The 20,104-nt window shown below is 38.5% G+C and overlaps 2 protein-coding genes and 1 long non-coding RNA gene across 3 annotated transcripts in view; all 3 read left to right on the top strand.

Moving 5' to 3' along the window:
- Positions 1–21: 21 nt before the first annotated feature.
- LOC117473358 lies at positions 22–2,353 on the top strand. Its single transcript, XR_004555031.1, has 5 exons — positions 22–275; positions 386–458; positions 715–825; positions 975–1,100; positions 2,253–2,353. It is a non-coding gene; the product is annotated as an uncharacterized LOC117473358 (long non-coding RNA).
- Positions 2,354–3,773: 1,420 nt separating this feature from the next.
- LOC117473863 (ras-related protein Rab-5C-like) lies at positions 3,774–8,053 on the top strand. Its single transcript, XM_034119796.1, has 6 exons — positions 3,774–3,917; positions 4,871–5,191; positions 5,550–5,701; positions 6,423–6,545; positions 6,682–6,775; positions 7,119–8,053. The coding sequence occupies exons 2-6, from the start codon at positions 5,023–5,025 to the stop codon at positions 7,250–7,252; spliced, it is 672 nt and encodes a 223-aa protein (XP_033975687.1). The 5' UTR covers positions 3,774–3,917; positions 4,871–5,022; the 3' UTR covers positions 7,253–8,053.
- A 5,895-nt stretch (positions 8,054–13,948) lies between these two features.
- The window catches only part of LOC117473862 (zinc finger protein 385C-like), a 63,704-nt gene continuing 57,548 nt past the window's right edge, over positions 13,949–20,104 (top strand). Inside the window, exon 1 of the mRNA XM_034119795.1 lies at positions 13,949–14,018. Within this exon, the coding sequence (XP_033975686.1) occupies positions 13,982–14,018 (37 nt within the window). The 5' untranslated portion in view covers positions 13,949–13,981. The remainder of the gene's footprint in view (positions 14,019–20,104) is intronic.

The following is a 20,104-nucleotide window of genomic DNA, read 5'->3' as shown; positions in this document are numbered from 1 at the left end:
AATGAGCCCTGTCGTCAAAAAATGTGTTTTAGCAATTGAGAAAAATTGTAAAGTGAGATGATGCTGATATTTCAACTTTGCATACTACCCTACAAATGACAGTGTGCCACATTTCTTGGAAAACTGTTTTAGTTTTTAGTACAACTTGTGCGTTACATGTATTTACCGACTTTCAAAGTGAATGATTGACAATGGATTGATTACATTGCTCAACAAGTCCAAATAAGCTGGCAGCACAGATCAGAAGAATCAACAACGCAGTGGGGCAATACAAGGTTAGATATCTTTGAGTTCTCTTTTCAAATGTGCATTTATTAAAACGCTTCAACTTAAAAGTAGCTTTTCATTCCTCACACTTTTCACCTTTGCTTTTTTCCATACACAGATTTGTGTACAGACTGGTGAGAACATGAAGACTGTGATTCTCGCTCTCGTGGTGTTGGTGGTGGTCAGCCAGGGTGAGTTCAGTGTTCAGGAGACACAAAAAAGCCTGCAGTATATTCAATTCAAAGTGCTTTGTTGATATGAGTGAAGTGTCAAGTAATAACGGGTTAAAAAAGATATAGTGTGTAGGCCACACTATGCTTTTCTCTGTGTATCGAAACCAGTAATGGCTAATGTGTTTAAAACTGATTTTACAGCTAAAGGACAATTGTTTATGGCTGTAATAATGCAGCATTAATTTGAACACAAATTATTTATTTTCTTCCCCAGGTGAAGCGTTGACGTGTCACTGTTCAAGCATCCCTGCGATATGTCCAGGTTCAGTGGTAACCTGCGAGTTAGGTGAAGTCTGTGGCAGCATCGCCGTTGGTGTTGGACCCCGTAAGTATGCCACTCATTCTACTGTGTCTAGTGCTCATTCTTAACAAATAAGAAATAACATACTGTATTGAGTTCAGAATCATTACTTTGATTGAAAACTTGTAGAAGTTTACTCATAATTCATGCTGTGTTTTTTCATGTTTTCACAGGTCCCTACCATGTGAGGAAGTGCATGAAAGCAGATGAATGCATGCGTCTGAGTAACGCAGGAGGAGCGTATTCTGACGGCCGCTGCTGCAGCCGAGACATGTGCAACTGATACAGAGGAGGAGGAAGTGAAGACAATAATACAAATATTGAATACTTGTTATTTGTTTACTTGGAGAGGTCCCAGGCCACCTTCTGGGCCCTGCCGTGGTGCCCTTGAGCAAGGCATCTGACACCCCCACTCCCATAGCTCCCCGGGTGCTGTACAATAGCTGCCCACTGCTCCTAGTACTAGGATGGGTTAAATGCAGAGGCCACATGTCACTGTGTGTGCTGTGTGCTCTGCATGTGTGGGTTTCATCCCTCTGATTTTAATAAAGGTATTCTGATTCTGTATGCTCGTTAGGGTCTATTAAATGTTACCAATATTAGCCATTTTCCAGGTTAAGAAGGATAGAGGTAATGTTTGTTTTTTCAGGTGACTATCGGGCTTCTTTGGTCTACTCCTCTATTTCAGCATTGCATATTGCCCAACGAAAGGACCAAATGTCCCTTGTGGGAAAGTACAACTTGTGCTACACATGTGTCTTTACAATAACAGAGGGAATGTTTGACACTGGATTTCCCCTGTGCAGTGTTTTGCAAAAAGTGCCAAGTTGAATTGCAAATTGGGTGCAGAGCTGAAAATGTGTTTAGAGTTTTGGAGATTTAAGTTGAGGTTTTGCTCTTTGAGTGTGAGTTTAAATAGTTATGCTTTATATGAGATTTTTGTGTGTTAGCAACTGAAAAAAACCGATAACGTTGTTCCTGTCATGATCAGTTTGCTGATCATAGTCCATATTCGACTCATTGCTATCACAAGCACGATGTATGTGTATACCTGGATGCACTGTGTTATCCCGCCTGTCACTATTTTTGCCGTCAACATGTTTACTCTTTCTGCTTCCACATTGAACAAAGTTGAGTTATTGCTAATGCATTTATCAATCCTACAGTAGATATCAAAAATCATTGTGCTATCTTTACGCCAACATTCTTTACTCGCTGTTTTCCTGCGAGCTTTGAGGCAGCCATCCTCTTCTCTTGGTGCAACCAGGAAGTGAACAGCTCTGGTCATGTGACAATTTACACCAAACATGTGAAACTGCACATATTTCATTGAGACCCTTTATTAATCCAATATTTTCTGGAAAAACATTGCTACGTCGTTCAGTAAGCATTATAAGTAAAACAATGTTTTATGTTTTTTTTCATTCTGTTTTTTATTCATGTTTTCACAGGTGTCACTTTCTTCAGCACCTGCATGACTGCAAAAGCCTGCAGGCTTCTGTGTAACACTCATGCTGTGTAGTATTTCCTTAATAAAGATCAATCAGTTGCAGCAATTGTTGTTGTTTTTTTAAATATAGATAACTTTTTTTTCTTTTTCTAATGGAATTTTAACTTTTAGATATTGACATTTATCTGTATTATTTCCCAATTTACGCACTTTAATTACATATATATATTGTTTTTGTTGATGTTACAAAATATTCATTATTTTTGCATATTTTATCATATTTATTTGATTTAAAAATGTAATTGTGTATATGTATTTATAACTTAAAGTCAACTTTATTGGCCAACTTTCAGTTTATGTGTACAGACAGAGAGATGAAATATTGTTTCCCACAATCCCGAGGATTAAAAAATACAAATACTGTATGTGTAAAAAATCACAACAGTCAGATGTGGATGAATATATTACAGTAAAACATTTTACATTAGTGCAAAAGACTGTCCATAGCAGCGTAAAAAGTGTTCGGTGCTGGATGTGTGTGTCTGTGTGTGTGGGGGGATATTAAAGTCCAGGTCCAATGGAGACAGGGGGGAGAGAGGTGGGAGGGGAGAGAGTTCAGCCTGGGGAAAAAGCTGTTAAATCGGGTGGAGCTCGACGAGTGACATGGTGTTGTTCCTCCAGGAGAGGTCCTCAGTGATGGTCCCCCCCAGGAATTTGGTGCTGCTCACCCGCTCCACAGCATCCACTGATTGTCAGTGGGTGGGGGTGTTGGTTGTAGGTTCTCCTGAAGTCGACAACACTCCCCTTTCTTTCCCCCACATTAAGGAAGAGATTGTTATTAATGCACAAGTGGGAGGCCTGATTTTATGACTAGCACTAAAACGTCATGATGGTGGAAGTCAGTGCTACAGGGCGGTAGTCATTAAAGCAGGATGGAGATGACTTCTTCGGCACAGTACAGGTACAGTACGATGGTGGTTTCCTTGAAGCACGAGGGCACAACAGCCTGGCTCAGGGAGATGTTGAAGATGTCTGTGAGCTCAGCTGTGCAGTCCTTTAGTACCGACCAGGAATGTTGTCAGGCTGAGGCCCATAAGCGTTTTGAGTGTTAATCCTTAACAGTGTGCTCCTCACACTGCATTTTATTTTTTACAACTTTTACAACTTATTTTCTCAGATTGTTTATGTTCGCACAGCCAGACACCAAATTCAAAAGTGTAATGTGTAATGTGTATGGCAATAAACTTGATTCTGATTCTGATATAAACATGTAATTAAGAGTTCAGTAATGTGAGGTTCTTTGAAAATCGTAGTAAAATTATATTTTTAAACTGTTGTATTAATGTACGTGAAATGTAATATATAATCAATACGTTAAGAATTCATTCAATGTTATATTTCATATGTTCAAAATGTGTAATGACGTCGAACGAAGGTGTTTTCAATATGACAGATGCTCTGCCTCTGAGGCCCAATATCCGGCCATCTGATTGGCTGCAAATTGCATCACATGACTGACAAATCCAGGAAGTATTTTGGTTACCCAAGGCGGAAGCGTATATTTTACTGAACCTGAAAGTGTTTTCAAGAAAGAACATTGTTTACTAGGACCAACACGGTTACAACTCACTATTCACAGGGAGGATTGGGTGTCTTTACGTTGTTGGTAAGAACGCAAACTTGCTATGTTTGTCATTTGAGTATTTTTTCTTGTTAGCCGAGGTTAGCATGCTAACTGAGCGTTAGCCTCGAAGCTAATTTACAGTTGTTGTTTTTTATATGGTTATTCGGTCAAAGTTAGGATCAGCAGGCTAATCAGTTTGTTTACATTGACATTGTTATAGTCGTGTTATTATGTCAAATACATATACATTATATTTTATTCTAGACTGTGTTTATAAAATTGTGATGCAAGATAATAAAAGCTGTGTGTCATCTCAGTTTTATGTTAAATGAACAGATTAACCTTCAGAGTATCTCACCTTTTAGAAACTGTATCTCCCACATGTGATCTAACTAACGATTACATTATTTCTACAAACGTTAATAGAGTTAGGTGTTTATGTGGTTCCAACCAACATTACACTGTACACTTAATAAAGTACACATGTATGTGTTGTTAACTGGTAAAGTAGAAGATAATCAGATGTAAATAAACACATACAAATTCTAAAAAAGTAAAAATAAAGGTTGAGTCCCTGTCCTATTTCTATAAACAAACAAATATAACTGGGCTGCAATATAAGACTTATTTTATCATCAATTACTCTGCAAATGATCATGAATGATACATCCTTTTCTCCCAAATATGTCAGGAAAAAGTGAACAATTTGTTTACAGACTTTCAAAATGACTTCTTTAAAAAAAAAAAAAATGTACCATTGCCTATCTTCAGTTTCATTTATGATACAGAGCACAGAAAAAACGTCACCTTTGAAAAGCTACAACTAGGTCATGTTTTGAATTTAAAAAAGTTGAATTAGTTGGCAATTTGTGTTATGTTTAAGGTTCCTTGGCAATACATCTGGCCCGACTGGTTATGCATAATTTGTTTTGTGTGTAGTAGTTCTAATAATTCCACGGATAATCCAGTAATTTCCCATGTTTTTATTCTTCAAGGTAGACTAGGTGACCCAACCGCTGCCCGATCCGATCTGGTTCTTCCCACCGGGAGTTTTGGCCTCTGACCCCGCTCACACTCAGTGCTTCCAGACTCGGCGTTAACCTGTAGTTTCAGCCCATCTCATAGTTAACTGCCCCTTTCTCTGTCAATGGCTGGGCGTGGTGGAGGATCGACCAGGCCAAATGGTGCTGCCGCAGCAAGCAAAATCTGCCAATTCAAACTGGTGCTGCTCGGGGAGTCAGCCGTGGGCAAGTCCAGCTTAGTGCTGCGCTTCGTCAAAGGCCAGTTTCATGAATTCCAGGAAAGCACCATTGGAGGTAAGAGACAAAAACATACCTATTGACTTTTGAAGAAGTGTTTTTTTCTTCAAAATGTGTTTTGGCCGTCTCAGTTGACAGATTGTGAATACCATTGAATGTATCAACAATAGTTCCAATATATTGAGTTCAGAAATGTAAATATAAAGACATTGTCACATCTACCTACGGATATTTTCACACATCCTGTTCCCAATGCCAAAAATGAACTTGAATGCTCAGAAGAAGTGACATGTATCATTCAAAATCCAGTTTGAGAGAGTATGAGTTTGAGAGAGTATTTAAGCCCTTAATTGCTGCGCACATGGACACTAAAACAACGTCATTCCACTGATCTCCATTATCCTGCTCTCCTCAGCCGCCTTCCTCACTCAGACCGTCTGTCTGGACGACACCACTGTGAAGTTTGAGATCTGGGACACAGCCGGTCAGGAGCGCTACCACAGTCTGGCTCCAATGTATTACAGAGGCGCGCAGGCAGCCATCGTGGTCTACGACATCACCAACACAGTAGGTTTCACCTGCAGGGAAACCACGCCATGATACACTCAGACGAGTTGTTGCTCTAGCAGTAGTGTTTTAGTTTTACTTCACTTAAGTGGCCTATAGGGCTGCCACTAAAGAAATATGTTCAGTATCGACGAATCTGCCAATTCTTTTCTGATTATTTTGTTTGGTCAATTAAATGTCTACAAATTTGAATAATGATCACTGTTTGGAAAATCTTAGGTCATATCTTTTTAAATAGTCTTGTTGTGTCAGTCTAAAACCCAAAGTTATTTAGTTACCACAAATTATAACAGTAAAGCAGCTAATTGAATTTTCTTTATGAGGCTAACAAAAGCATTTTCTGCCATTAAATGTTAATAATGTTTTTTCTTTCTTAATTGTTTTCCTATTCCTCGCTATTGTTACCAAAAGTGGCACTAAAAACATCTTGATTCACAAGTTGAGGCAAAACTATGAATATAATCAGAAGTCATTGAACATGTTTTAATATTTTAGGAGATGTAATTTAATTGTATGGCAGCTGTGTTGAAGGGTAGAGCAGCCTACTGTAGGTTCTGAGTTTACAATGAAATGTCACCTAGTCTAAAATTACACTTGTAGGTGTTCAGACATGAAGGTGTTTTGACGTCACAGTGACAATACATATATGTTCCACTCAGCCTAAATATAGTTATCATGTGTGAACATTCATCGATATTAATACAGTTTGTTGCTCAACTAGGATACATTTACAAGAGCAAAGAACTGGGTGAAGGAGCTGCAGAGACAAGCCAGCCCCAACATAGTGATCGCTCTGGCTGGAAACAAGGCCGACATCGCAAACAAGAGAGCCGTAGACCTTCAGGTATGACGAAGTACAGCACAATGAGTTCACACATTCAAAGCCTGAGTCTTAATTTATTTAATTGTAAAATTGTAATAAACTTTCCAGTGCTGTAAATGTTTATCTGTGTCCCTTAATATCTAAATGATGTGCTTAGGAGGCTCAAACATACGCTGAGGACAACAGTCTGCTGTTCATGGAGACCTCAGCTAAGACTGCCATGAACGTCAATGAAATTTTCATGGCTATTGGTAAGTTCAATTACACACATTTCAAAACAAGATAACTTACTTTGACTGACCTCACATGAATTAGATAGGTACTCAATAGATTTTTGGCCATTTTTTGATTGAGACTGACACTGACTGTCAGATCGGCACATCCCTATTGGGGCCAAAGCAGATATATGTCCACATTACTTCATCGGAAATCAAAAGAAACATTTAAATACAAGCGGTTCGCTCAAATAAGAGCTGTTTGTGTCCAAGAGATTTTAGGTGAAGACAAACTTAAAGCTTGTAAGTGTGAAGATTATTTTGTTATGCTACAATTTACCATAGCTCTTTTCAAACATCTGTTGTTCTGTCCCTGCAGCAAAGAAGCTCCCGAAGAGCGACCCCCAGGGAGCTGGAGCGGGGGGGCGGACCAGGACAGGAGTGGATCTACAGGAGTCTGCGCCTCAGAGCCGCAGCAGCCAGTGCTGCGGGGGGGGCAACAGTGGCAATTAGCAAGTACAAAACCATGAACTTAGTGAGCGAGCACTGAACATCGTTTTAAGGACAGCACGTAGCTAAAATCCCAGAGAGGCAGGAGAGGGCAGAGCCACTCGCCACCCTGCACTTAAACTGAGATTACAGATGAGATTATCTGGATCCTCTTTGATTAAAGGAACATTTTTTTTAAAGAATCATAAGCTAGAGGGAATTACCAAGATCCCTCACTACTTCTCTGTCTCTCCCCCGTGTTACTATCTACCTCCCTGTTCCTCTTCGGCCTCCCCCTCCTTTGATTGAATTCTGTCTTAAAATATTATTTTTTTGAAGAGTGATGCTGAGGTTGTTTGCCATTTTCCGTATTTGTGTGTGTGTATGTGTGTGTATGTATGTGTGTATAGTACATACACATACATGTATATTGGCAGTTTACTTTTCTACTCATCCCTCTATATTGATCATTACAATTAAAGATACAAATACCCAACTACTAATGCGGAAATTGCATACGACAGAGCATTTAATCTTTTAAGGTTTTTGTCTTATTGCAATTTAGAGAACAGCATTCTGTTCTTGCTAGGGACCTGGACATGACTCAGTTATAAGGAAAGCTCTAGACTTTGCTTCTCGAAGCAGGTTGTGATTTAATAGGCTACACTTCTGAAGATGTTTCTGAACTGTGCAACAAATGCAGTTGTTTGCATTCATTGTGTTTGGATACCTGTAACACCCAAGAGTTGTTAGCCTTTTTTAAAAGAAATGTGAAAATAACGTGTAAATCTAAAAAAAAAAAGTAATAAATAACATGCAAGATTTGTTTTGTTTTTAATTGTTTTGCAATGGTATGGTAAGTCATTGGAGGATGATAATTTGATTTGGATGAGTGTTTTTTATTAGCAGGAGTGTTCAAACTACTCTGGTCTGGTTTAGGGTTTTCTAAACAGGGTTTTTAGATTTCTAAGATACAGTCTTCTTCATCTTTACATCCAGGACTATATATTTGTGTTTACCCTTTCTCTTATACAGGTATAATTTCACACATACACATCTATATCACTCGCATATGAGAGATATGTCTCTTTTATCCAGTAACTAACACATGTCTGAATCTTGCCCTGTATTATGCTATTGGAAACACATTTTTTTAAATGATGGGAATTCTGAAATGCCCCTTTGTGCAGTGAGTGCCAAAAATAATCAGATAGCAGGAATGATATCAGTAAACCTTTCCAACCACTAGATGGCAGCATCACACTTTAATCTAAAGTCACAAATGCGTCCTTTACAAGGCATGTGTGGCAATTAATGTATCATATTTCCTTATGAGTAACTAAACACATTCAATTGGTATATAATTGCTCTTAGTCTTCAATCTTTAATTCTTCAATTATTGATATTGATTTCAACATCAAAGTTATATTTTTTGCAAAATTGTCAATTAAATAGCTTGAAAGTCTGCCAATCTGTGTGAAAAGTGACGATATGTACATTACTATGCCAAAAGCTATTAGTGGCGAAGTTAGAAAAATATGTCTTTCAGAGGATTGGACCAGAAGGGGTTTGCTTCTTTTATGGCTTCTATTCTGCAGCTCATTTTAAAGAAGGGTTTTGTTTAATGAAGCAGTACACTCTGTTTTAATGAACGGAGCCCTTTTAATAGAGGTCTGAAGGCTTTGAGCTTTAAGAATATTTGCTTAAGAAACTGTAAATGGCATTCATGCAAAGAAGGTTTTCTAGAAATGTAATAATTTCATCAGCCTGAGCAGTAATAGCAGTGAGATAGTAGCCATGCTTCTGTTGAAATGTATCACACATTTAAAAAAGATTTTTCAGGAAATCTAATAAGAGAATATGTCTTACACACCAAAAGACCTTGAAAGTGTCCCTTTATAAAACCTTTATTTGGATAATAACCTTGTCTTGATGCTTTACTTTAAATGTGAATTCTGCATACAGAACACACCCAACAAACACATTTAAACAAAATGTCAAATATGAGATTTATTTTTGAATGGTACTATAATGAGTACACTAATTGCTGTTTAACCAAAATACTAAATAAACTAATGAAGAATTATGTTTGCAACAATGCAGTGGATTAAAGTATTGTCTGTTGTTCTGACCCTCCATGTACAACATATAATTTATTTTTACAACAGTGTCAGCTGACAGCCTTGCTATTGTGGCTTTGATGCCTCAAACCTAAAATTCAATCCATTTTTAATGCCATTTACAGACAAACACACACACACACACACACACACACACACAGAGGCACACTCGCCTCAGAAAAAGGCAACGGTCGGCCGCTCTTTTCACAGTAAATGATTTCTCATTTGTTGAACTGTCAGTCAAGATGTGTTCTGTCAGAAAAGAAACTCATTTCATACTTGGCCTCTGTGAATCATAATGCTGTGAGAGCTGGACTGAAATTGACTGCGTTTAGAGGAAGAGATTTGCAGAATAAAGGAAATGTGCCGTGAAAACAAATGCAGCCGGTTAAGCGTTTACATTATTTCTAATCATATTGGTTCAAGAAATGAGACAGGTTAAATAGCCAAAACCTAGATTTATTGTGTAGTTTTAATAACAATAAGGATTTCAGCATTGGTTTTGTGATCTTGAGCCACCAATGGGGCAATTTTAGGGTAGTACAAAAGACAGAAAAACAGACTCAGTCAAATTCTCGCTCTGATAGATTCCTTCTATCTGCCTGGACAGAAAGAAATGTCATTAAATACCAAGGGCACAGAGACACGGTATCTGGATTGCATTCTGTAGTTAGAGATTCCTGATAGCGATAGTATATGTGATGCGGTACAATAATTGTCTCTTATCTCAAATGAAACATCTAACAATGTTGCCACCGGGTAGGAACATCATGAAGCAGGAAGCAGGAAACAGAATAAAGCACAATGGACAGTGGTTGAATGGAAAGAAAATGTTATGTTGAATCAGATTTTGCCCATGCTATGTTTTATTGAATATTCACACTGATTACTAAAAGCCAAGTAAATAATGAATTGAACTTTTTTATTTACCCATTCACTTCTTGCAGGGAGTGAAATAAGAACATATAATCCCATATCTAGAGTAAATATAAATCCTCTGTGACCATTTCACATTAAAAAAAATAACATTTATGTTCGCGGTTTCTTCCTTTAATCACTTTTTCTTCAAGGCATCACCACCCTCCCAAGCATAGTTCTGTTTCTGAGTAAACACAAGTGGACCTTAGTGGCATTGGCCCTCGAGGACAGAGGGGGCGATAGAACAATGATGCACACTCAGCACATCTCACCCACAATCATTTTAATCCGTTTTTAAAGGTGTCATCATTTATTCTCAATTCTTAGGATCAGTATTTTACTGTCACATGTTTCTGTCTAACCTTACATTTATAAACGGCTAAGTGTTGACAATGTTTGACCCAATTAATACCAAGAAGTTACTTATGTTCTATGATGAATAAAATATCTAAATGCTACTCCGCTGTAGTGGAGTAGTAACTGTTTGTCACATTAAGTCAAGCTTATTTGTAGTCATGCAGATACTCTTAAAGGGGCCCTATTATGCTTTTGGGGCTTTCTCTTTCCTGTAGTGTGTTATAAAGGTGTTTGTGCAGGTAAGTTGTCTGCAATGCTAGAGTTTCTCTCCCACACACTGCCCCCCCCCCCCCCCCCCTGCCTAAAACACCTCAATTGTAGTCCTTTGTTTACTTTTGCGCCATATTGACATCACTATGTAACACTTGCGTTTCTATTGGCTAGCACTCCAACACATTGTACTGTATGTTAGCTAACCAATCAGAGCACGCTCGGCTCTGGTTTCAGAAAGAGGGTGAAAATAGGTGATGCAGCACAAGCCAGTATAAGAAAAGTAAAGCTCCTTTTGAACATTAAAGCATTTAAAGATGTCACAGTAGAGGCAAAAAATACAAATATGAAAGCTGAATATGAGCATAATAGGGCCCCTTTAACCGAGGAGGGTGACACTGTTTAAAACCGTGAACGTCCATCAACATGGGTGCAGCATCCTCTCCTCCAGATTCTCACTCTTTAAATGAACTACTCTTATCCTTCAAAGTGCCATCTTAATCAAACTTGGAAGATGGAAAACGTTGCCATAGTGACCAGGTTAAACTGAAGGGTACGGCAGGTTTCTTACTAATTCTGGGACCAGAGGAATATAAATGTCCTATAATGAAAGCACTCAAGATAATCGAGCATTGGTATTCACTTTGATGCCTGATTGGACTACGGCTTCATGGAAATATGGCAACAAAATACACCATATAAAGCCATTTGTTTCAAATGTTGCTTTTATTGTGAAGCATTATTTTCAAATGTAACAAAACACGGTATTACCATGCATTTTCTTTTTATATACATAGTGTGATGAGAAAAAGAAAATGGTTTATAATAAATTAATTCATCTAAAAACGAAGTTATAATAATAATAGAGCGGCAACAATTATTTTACGATGAGTTGATTACCAGAAAAAGTATTTTGATAATCAAGCAGTCATTTGAGTAATTCATGAGGCAAAAATGACAGAAAATGCTTGCTTTTCAGCCCTGAGAATATGGATATTTCCTACTTTTCTCTGTTTTATATCATATTAAGGTAGTATCTTTGGGTTTGGAAGACACATAAAGACATTACTTTGTACTAATATGAAACACTCAATAGATAAATCTATAATAGAATAAGCAGATCGAAAATGACAATAATTGATTGTTTCAGCCCTTAATAATAATATCACCTGTGTAACTTCACGTACAAAATATTATTTATACGTAACAAAGAAAAAACACAAAACATCTAACACAAAACCATCACACCCCATACCAACAGGAGACTCTGCTCTTGTGTGCTAGATTTGTCCGCATGTTTTCTTTGTATCCACAAACACAAGCAGGGACGTCACTCCATGTTGAGCTATGATATCTTACACCGTTGTCTCTGGTCACACACGCCCGTGCACCTTTTATTTTTAGGGCGTCTGCCTTGTCAAGCAGGGAGCAAAAGGACTTCAGTGAGAAGGACATAGCTCAAACTCCAAGTATTTTTCCACCGAAATCTATCATCGTCCGGCTGACAGCTGACCCAGACTCACACCAGCAGGTCGAACGGCCGCAGCAAATACCAGCATGAGTCTGTGTCACTGTACTCCCAAACTCATCTGCAGGCATCTACTTTTGAACATGGCCCAACAATGTTAATGAGGGGCTATAGAGGGGTGGGATTGGGGGGTGATGTCTGTTGATAGCACACACACAAGACCCAAAGGTGGAGAGGATTTGACGTGTCAGGGTGATACAACATTTTCCTTTGACCCCTCAACCAATTCATCTTACTGAAGTGGCTTCTACGTGGTAGTAGGTTGTAATAGATTTATGAACATGCATTAGCAATATTTCAGTAGGTCTTTTTCAAATAACTGAATTGAGGTCACTCAAAAATGTATTTTCCCTGGACAAAATTAGCAAGTAATGAGACAGAGGTACTCAACTGGGTTTACATATAATACCAGTATAGTCTTCATGGAGATTATTACAAATCCGTCTGTTGTATGTTGTCCTCTCTAAACATGGCATTAAAAACTACAAATACCACCATGCATCCCACCTTACAAACAAGGTGTTGCTAGTTGCAATCCAGTTGCATTATGGTTGCATTTTACTGCTATTTCTTTTAATCTACTGTATGTTTTGCAAGTCAACCAAGTGTTGTGATAATGATACTAAATCACTGGAGTGACCCTATAATATCTGCTCTACTTCACACCACTAAGTAGCTCCAAGGCAGATTGGCTGATATCAGTTTATCGTTTGGACATTTTGAATTTTGAAGTCGGCCTATATGTTGCCTTAATTGGAAATGTATGTTTTTTAAGAATTCCTCATGAAAAAACATATGAAAATGAATGATGTCAATTTAGAAGCAGTGGCAGCGTGATATAAAGTTGTTTGTCCACATCATAGCACTACTTAAATGTAAGCCTACCACTCAGTCCATTTTGTGTTCCCAATTTGTAAGTATCTTTCTAAATTATTTTTATTTTTATGATTTGTGTAAATGTTTTTTGAAGAGCCAAAAACCCCATTATGTTATGTTCTACTATTCACTGTCTCATATTGTTGTCTTAAAGCTAAGCAGCCATGTTGAAGAAACAATCACACTTAATCAAAATCTATTCTGAGTATAAAGTCTGCATTATTGTGTTTATCAATTCTTGTAGATGTGCAGCTAATTTGTAATACTTTGTATGCTGCAGGGTAGCTTGTGAATGTTTCTCCGTGTATCTATAAGTGTTGTATATATTTCACATTATTATTTCAAATCTGCAAAGTTACTAAAGATATTAAATACATGTTATTGGGTAGAAGTACAGGATTTACCTCTGAATTGTAGTGGGGTAGAACGTTCAAAGTAGCACAAAAATAATAGTCTCTCAAAATTGTAATTGAGTAAAGTAATTGAGTACTTAGTTACTTTACACCAATGGTTGTTCCTCTGTTTTCTCCATAGACTGTATATATAAATATATGTTTTCTCTTACGGACTGCTTTAATTTGTCCTCTCCCTCTCTCTCGTTCTCGCGCGCAACGTTTTGGTATCTCAGTCGCGCAGGCGGCAGTGGCACAGCGCGCGCACATTATCCGCGTGGTTTATCTCGGATTGCTCACAGGACTGAAAAGCCTGCAGCTGAGCTCGCTCTGTAATCAGTGACACCTGAAAATGGACAGCAGCAACGGAGCAGCAGTGAAACACACAGGTAGGAAAACGCTTTTAATTCCCACATGTCGAGGCGGTTTCCCTGTTTGTGAGTCGTTTTACACGCATGAAAACGCTCCAGTCTGTCCACTTAATGTTTTACAAATGTTTCCACATAATGTGAGTCTTTTTCATGAGGTAAAGATGAATGTTTTTGTTCGAAGCTGTCACAAACCAGCAAATACACTATTAGTTGTGTTTGTAACGCTACTCGAGGGACAACAGTGTGTCTGCAGGTGTTTTACTTTTCTTAAATGAACACATTTACCCTCTTTTGTTACGATGAAGCTGTTGCTGCCTTTAAAAAATAATGTGGTTATGTTGTTGTTTTTGAACCAACTTGTTGTAAGGCTGTGAATGTTTGAGCAAGACTGGCCAGGATGCAAACATGTTACCCTTTATTTTAAGTTGAGCTTTCAATTTAATTTCAGCTTTCACATTTGTTATCTTTACTTAACTCTCGAGTTTAGAGTTAGAGTTTAATAAACATTATGTTTGATAAGTGTTTTTTGATTTATCATGGTTCATACTAGTGGTCTTTCAGTGGATGGAGGTCAAATGTGATAAAACAGGTTAATGAATTGAGTCATTATCTAAACCTTGGACTTCAAGGATCTTACACTATATACCCACAAAGTAAAGTTGTGAATGTTTGTGTTCCCATGCACATTTTCACACTGGTGTGTTCGTTTGTGTGTATTTGTGCCTGTGATGCTTATGTTCACCATCTTTAGACCTTTAAAACTTTTTTCTATAGGACTTATTGAGGGTGACTGTTGTATGTGTGGGGGTTTTAATCCTCTATCTATACACCTAGACTGAATAGAAAAATACTAACTGTTAGTATTGGACACAACTGAAAACTGCTTATAATGTCTTGCTATGTCCTTGGGAGAAGAAAAGGAGTGAACTTGGTTATTAGTGGTTATTCTCTTGATGCATGCATTTATATTATGATCTGAAAACAATCAAAAAGGCCCAAGATAAAACATGTGTAATGTTGGTTTCGTCAGGCCAAAAAGTAAAACAGTAAATACTGACAATTGAGAGATTTTTATTTAACATTTTACAAAAAATAATGATTGAATCACTTATCTGACTTTGCAAGTAGTTACAGAATCCTTTCAGGTCTGAATTATACATAATTCAATGTGTTGAAACACATTGTGAGTCAGCCTTGTTGCTCACATTTCAGCTCATTTGTATTTTTTCCTGCGATCTTTCACTGTCCTTACTGAGTGTTGCCATGGCTTACTCAGCTGCTTCTCAATTTGAGCCGAGTATACCCACTTAAACACCAAGCGTTGGCCACATCATCATCTTCTTCATCCTCTTTAGATGACCTTGCTCTCCATCGTCCCCCTCTGCGTCAGTTTCAAACCTAAATGGCTGCAAATGACGCCCGCCTTCCCGCCTGCCAAGCACCGCCGAAGAGATGTTCTTTCCCACTGCATGCGAGCAGTCATTTTCACAGTGTGAACAAAAGGTCCTTGATTCATCAAATCCTGCACCTCCTACTGCCCACTCTCCAGAGTGATGCTGTAATTTTCACTAGCACTGCTCCTGTGTGATGTGGGGAGAGTTCGTAGTGTTTTTGTCGTACCTTGTGTGATTCTGGTGGTGTTTTGCTGTAGGTGTGTTCACAGCTGGGACACACACTCTCCAAGCAGCATGATGACTCAAATTCACAAAACGAGCCTCCTCAAGAAAGGATAAGCCGGTTTTGATATAGAATATTTTAAACATAAGATAAACTCATTCTGCTTCATACACTTTACATGAAACATGTTGAGGAACCAGACTGCTAACAGTGCAAAAATGATTTGAGAGGTCTGGATAGCTTCTGAGTGGGTACAACTAATTGTGGTTCAAGGCCACCCAGAGCTCTGTGAACAAAAAATATTCTTAAAGGTTTTTTAGGGAGCACTGGAGGACATGAGCTGCCTAAAAATAAGCCGACAGATCCTGTCCCCTGCACACATAGCTTAATATTCACTATGGGGGTCAATGGCTTCATAAGTCTGGTTTGTGACATGGCACGCAAATGCAAATATGGAGTGCATAGTGCTGAAATCAAATAAACAAGAAAAGTAATGGACAACCGTTTTCAAAAACCCTGCAAAATGTGCAATAATAACATCTAATGAATTACAGTGAAAGCCAATAAAAACAAATGTGCTCCTACGTAGGCCTGTCTTTGCTACTTAACCAGAAAGATACTAAATGTACTAAATAAAGCTACATATATTATTTAAACATCTCACAGTAAATTGTGTATTCGTTTGGGACTATTTTCTGCGGCAGGATTACTACGCTTGTGATCATTCAGCTGCAGGACGGTGAATGTGGGATCTACTTTATATTCCCTACAGTGCACAGTTAATCTCTGAGATATGATGGGTGGATAGGCCACTCTAATCATCTTCAGCCACCTCTCTGGAATGATATGAGAAATCCAAACATTGATCTTCGCTTTGTGATGTGTGGCCAGGGCCTTGTTTCTTCAAGCAGAGCCAGCGTTTACCCTCACATGAATCAGGGTTTATACTCTTAGAGCCCATATATAGCACACATCTCATCCCTGCACATGGCTAGGTCCCATTCACAGATTACTTCTCCAAACAGTGGTGATGAAGTTGAGTGACCAGCCTATCTCCCCCCCCCCCCCCCCCCCCCCCCCCCCACCCTAGCTTTCCCTCCCACCTCAGAGCAGTGTCCTCTGTACTTTGGCATTTGGCCATCGTCGTCTGTCTCAGTAAAAACCATCGGCTGTGAAATTGAGAATAATCATGTGGAACGAGATTGGGACCGGAGCAGCTTGAGCTCCAGCCCTTCGCTGACAATGAACTCATGGCTCCTGCTGATAAAGTCCACCAGGGATTGAACAATAACCTACAAAACCCTTTTTGTTGACGTGTGAAGAATATTACTTTTGGTCTTTGGCATGACGAGTGAAGATCTACAGACTCGTCAAGCTCGAGCCTTTAGTTTATCACTCAGATTTGTTTATTGTTTAATTTAAACATTAAGGAGATTTTCCATTGGCACTCATAAATACTAAAACTAATGTGTGTGTTAATAATATTTCACTGAAAGTATTCAAGTTTGACTAATGAATTATGCACACAACCCTATTTTTCTCTATCTGATGAGCCTCTGGATCGTTGGCGAGATAAAATACAATTAAACTATGAAATAAAAAATCGAACACAAAACATTCAAACCCCATGAGAAACTATATGGAACTAAAAGGATAAAGTGTGATAATCCTATTATCTCTGCTGCACTTAGCGACATTATTGAATGCTAATTTGAAACATTATCATATATTGTAGTGCTATCAGAAAGGATAAGTAGTCAAGTTTAATGTGTTGAAATATACGAACATCTCACAAAGTTCCCTATAGGAATAATATGTTTTGAATAAATGAACGCTGTGCTCGGATTTAATACTGATCTTATACGCTGTCAAGTTGAATTTGTCTCTGTAATAAACTTCTATTTACATCATGAACAATGGAAAACAAAAACAAAATAACCAAATGAAATAAGACAGTTCAGATATACAAAATAATGTATAGAATGTTATAGAATGTTAATAAGGTTGTAAAATGACTCGGTCAAATGCGCATTTCAAAATAAACCCATCATTTTAGAGTGTAAACAACTCTTAACGTGCTCTGTGGATAAACGGTAATTATTAATTATCACACACAAACCAGAGACCTTAGTTGAAAAACCACTTCATGTCTGACTGTACCTAATATAAAAAGATAATACTTACAACAATAGATAGATAATAGATATCACATTGAAATGTCATTGTCATGGACTTGAACAAAGCCGGTTAAATATTATTTCTGGCAGAATTATAAATTATGTAAAGCTGCTCAATATTTACTTGGAGCCTTAATAAGTGTGAATCCAAGTTGCCATTGCTAAACATTTGTTTCCAGTCTTGCTTGACAGCCTGAGGTTACAGTGACTTGCCTCTTTGGCAAAAATACAATCGATATTATGTTTGTTTAATCTTTGTTAGTGTAATCTTTGGTAGGATGCTTCAGTGTCGCTTTGTGACTGTGGTGTTTTCCAGGATGAGGAGGAGCTGCATTCAGGGCCATATTGGACGATCAGCAGTGCATTAGAAACACTTCATTGTGTTTGAAGTATTTACCTCCTTTGCAGTAAATAGCTTTTCTACAGATATTGCTTATAGCAGGTCTCCAGCCTCTTTAAAGGGGCAGATGGGCACCACCTGCTCCGTGGCATCTATAGGACCAAACGTCTTCACTCAGGGCACATCCTGTTTCCCATAGTCACCTCAGTCTGTTGGAGGTATCACAGGCGTCATCTCCCTTTCATTTTCATTAATGCTCATGTAACAAAATGTCATTTGTATGCGGAAACATAATGTTTTACATATTGACTTACCTTCTGTAGCGCTATATTGATAATCGGTTTAAATGCAAACCGATTTCGGCCTCCATAATACATAGATTTCTTGCTTTCTCTCAGGTAGTTATAATATTATTCAGCGCAGTGCTTTTGTAGCAGCCATGTTCTGCCTAAATTGTTTTTGTCGCACCCCCTGCCTGTGTTGTCAGCACACATTTCCCTTTGCAGATGTCCAATAGTAACACAGATAAAGGGAGAATTAAGACAACAAATGTTACTAGTGTTACTAATTTGGCCAAAAAATACTCTTATCCGCCATCAATAATAATTTCAAATGCACTGTCAGTGTAAATATATACCCGGGTCACCCTCAGACGAAGCTTCCAACAGTTAATGTGCAGCTTATCACAACAGACCCCCAACAGATTGCTCTTCCCCAGACTCCCCTCAGACACACTGAAATGGATTTCTGCTTACGTCTCCCATCAAAGATGTAATGGCTCTCTGGTTGTGTCATTACAAGTCAGACGACCCCTTCGCACAGTGGCAGCTTGAACCTGCCTCTGGACTGATAACTGTGATCTTTATTTGGCTGCCCCCTGATGCTCTGCTGAACACCCTCCCCCCAACAAATGTCAGTCAGCTGGAGTCAAGGATCGAAAAACTGTCCTTCAAGGTGCTGCAAAAATGTCAAAACCCCCCCAAAAGATGAATAAAAAACATGCAATGACAACACAAGTGGGTCAATACTGGCTGTAGTGACGAGAAAACTATAGAGAGACTGGCTTTCGGTTTTTAAGACTGAGTTACATGTTTAATTACACTGACAAGTCTTTTCAAAACTCAGATATCATTGACAGCATCAATCATTTCCTCAGCAGGTTAGGCCTGGTTTACATGTTTGGAAAATCATGGAAGGGTTTTCCTTGCTGCTGAACTGTTCATCCCCCTTCTAAGTCACAAGCTTAATCTGAATTTGAAAGCGGTTTATTGCATAAAGCTTTTCACTTACAAGGAATGGGCTCGGTGTTTTAAGTATACAATAAACATATTATGAGCATGAACATACAACTATAAGGAAGGTAGAAGGTCGAGAACCGAAGTATGGAATAGAAAATATGACTTTTATGAAGAACATATTAGAACAAATATGTACAATGTGACAGTTAAAGTGCAGGATGAATACAAATCTTATATGGGTAGAGGGATGTTCAAAAGTACGTAGTAAAGAGACACACACTGACTCTTTCTCTCAAGCTCTTCTGTGTTTAAAAACGGCCTTGTTTGTCTTACAATAGTGTCAAGGTGCAAAGGATACACTGATTTATACAAATAGCACGGAGTCCCTTGATTTCACCGTCCCAGTATTTTTCTAAATGCCGGGCGGTTAGGTTAGTAACACCCAATGGTATTTTGCATATCACATGTTACCTGCATTTACTGCATAAATACTTCTGCAAATTGGGGTTTACGTTGGCTAATAGGTGGACGCCCACTCCGTCTCTTGTGTGTGAACTGGCAGCCATGATGGATAGTCGCTCTTTGAGTCTCCATCATACGGACAGAGGGCCGGCAGACTCCTTCAGGGCTGTGTGGGAAGTTGCATTTCCGTACGGTCCATTACCTCTCCATTCCCCTGTGGCTGCATTGCAGGTGGAGATTCAACACAGCAGGCAGCAGTGTGAAAATGTC

This window comes from Trematomus bernacchii, unplaced genomic scaffold (genome assembly GCF_902827165.1).
Source record: "Trematomus bernacchii unplaced genomic scaffold, fTreBer1.1, whole genome shotgun sequence".
Taxonomy (NCBI): domain Eukaryota; kingdom Metazoa; phylum Chordata; class Actinopteri; order Perciformes; family Nototheniidae; genus Trematomus; species Trematomus bernacchii.
The sequence above is the reverse complement of the archived record's forward strand: the minus strand, read 5'-3'. Positions and strand labels throughout refer to the sequence as shown.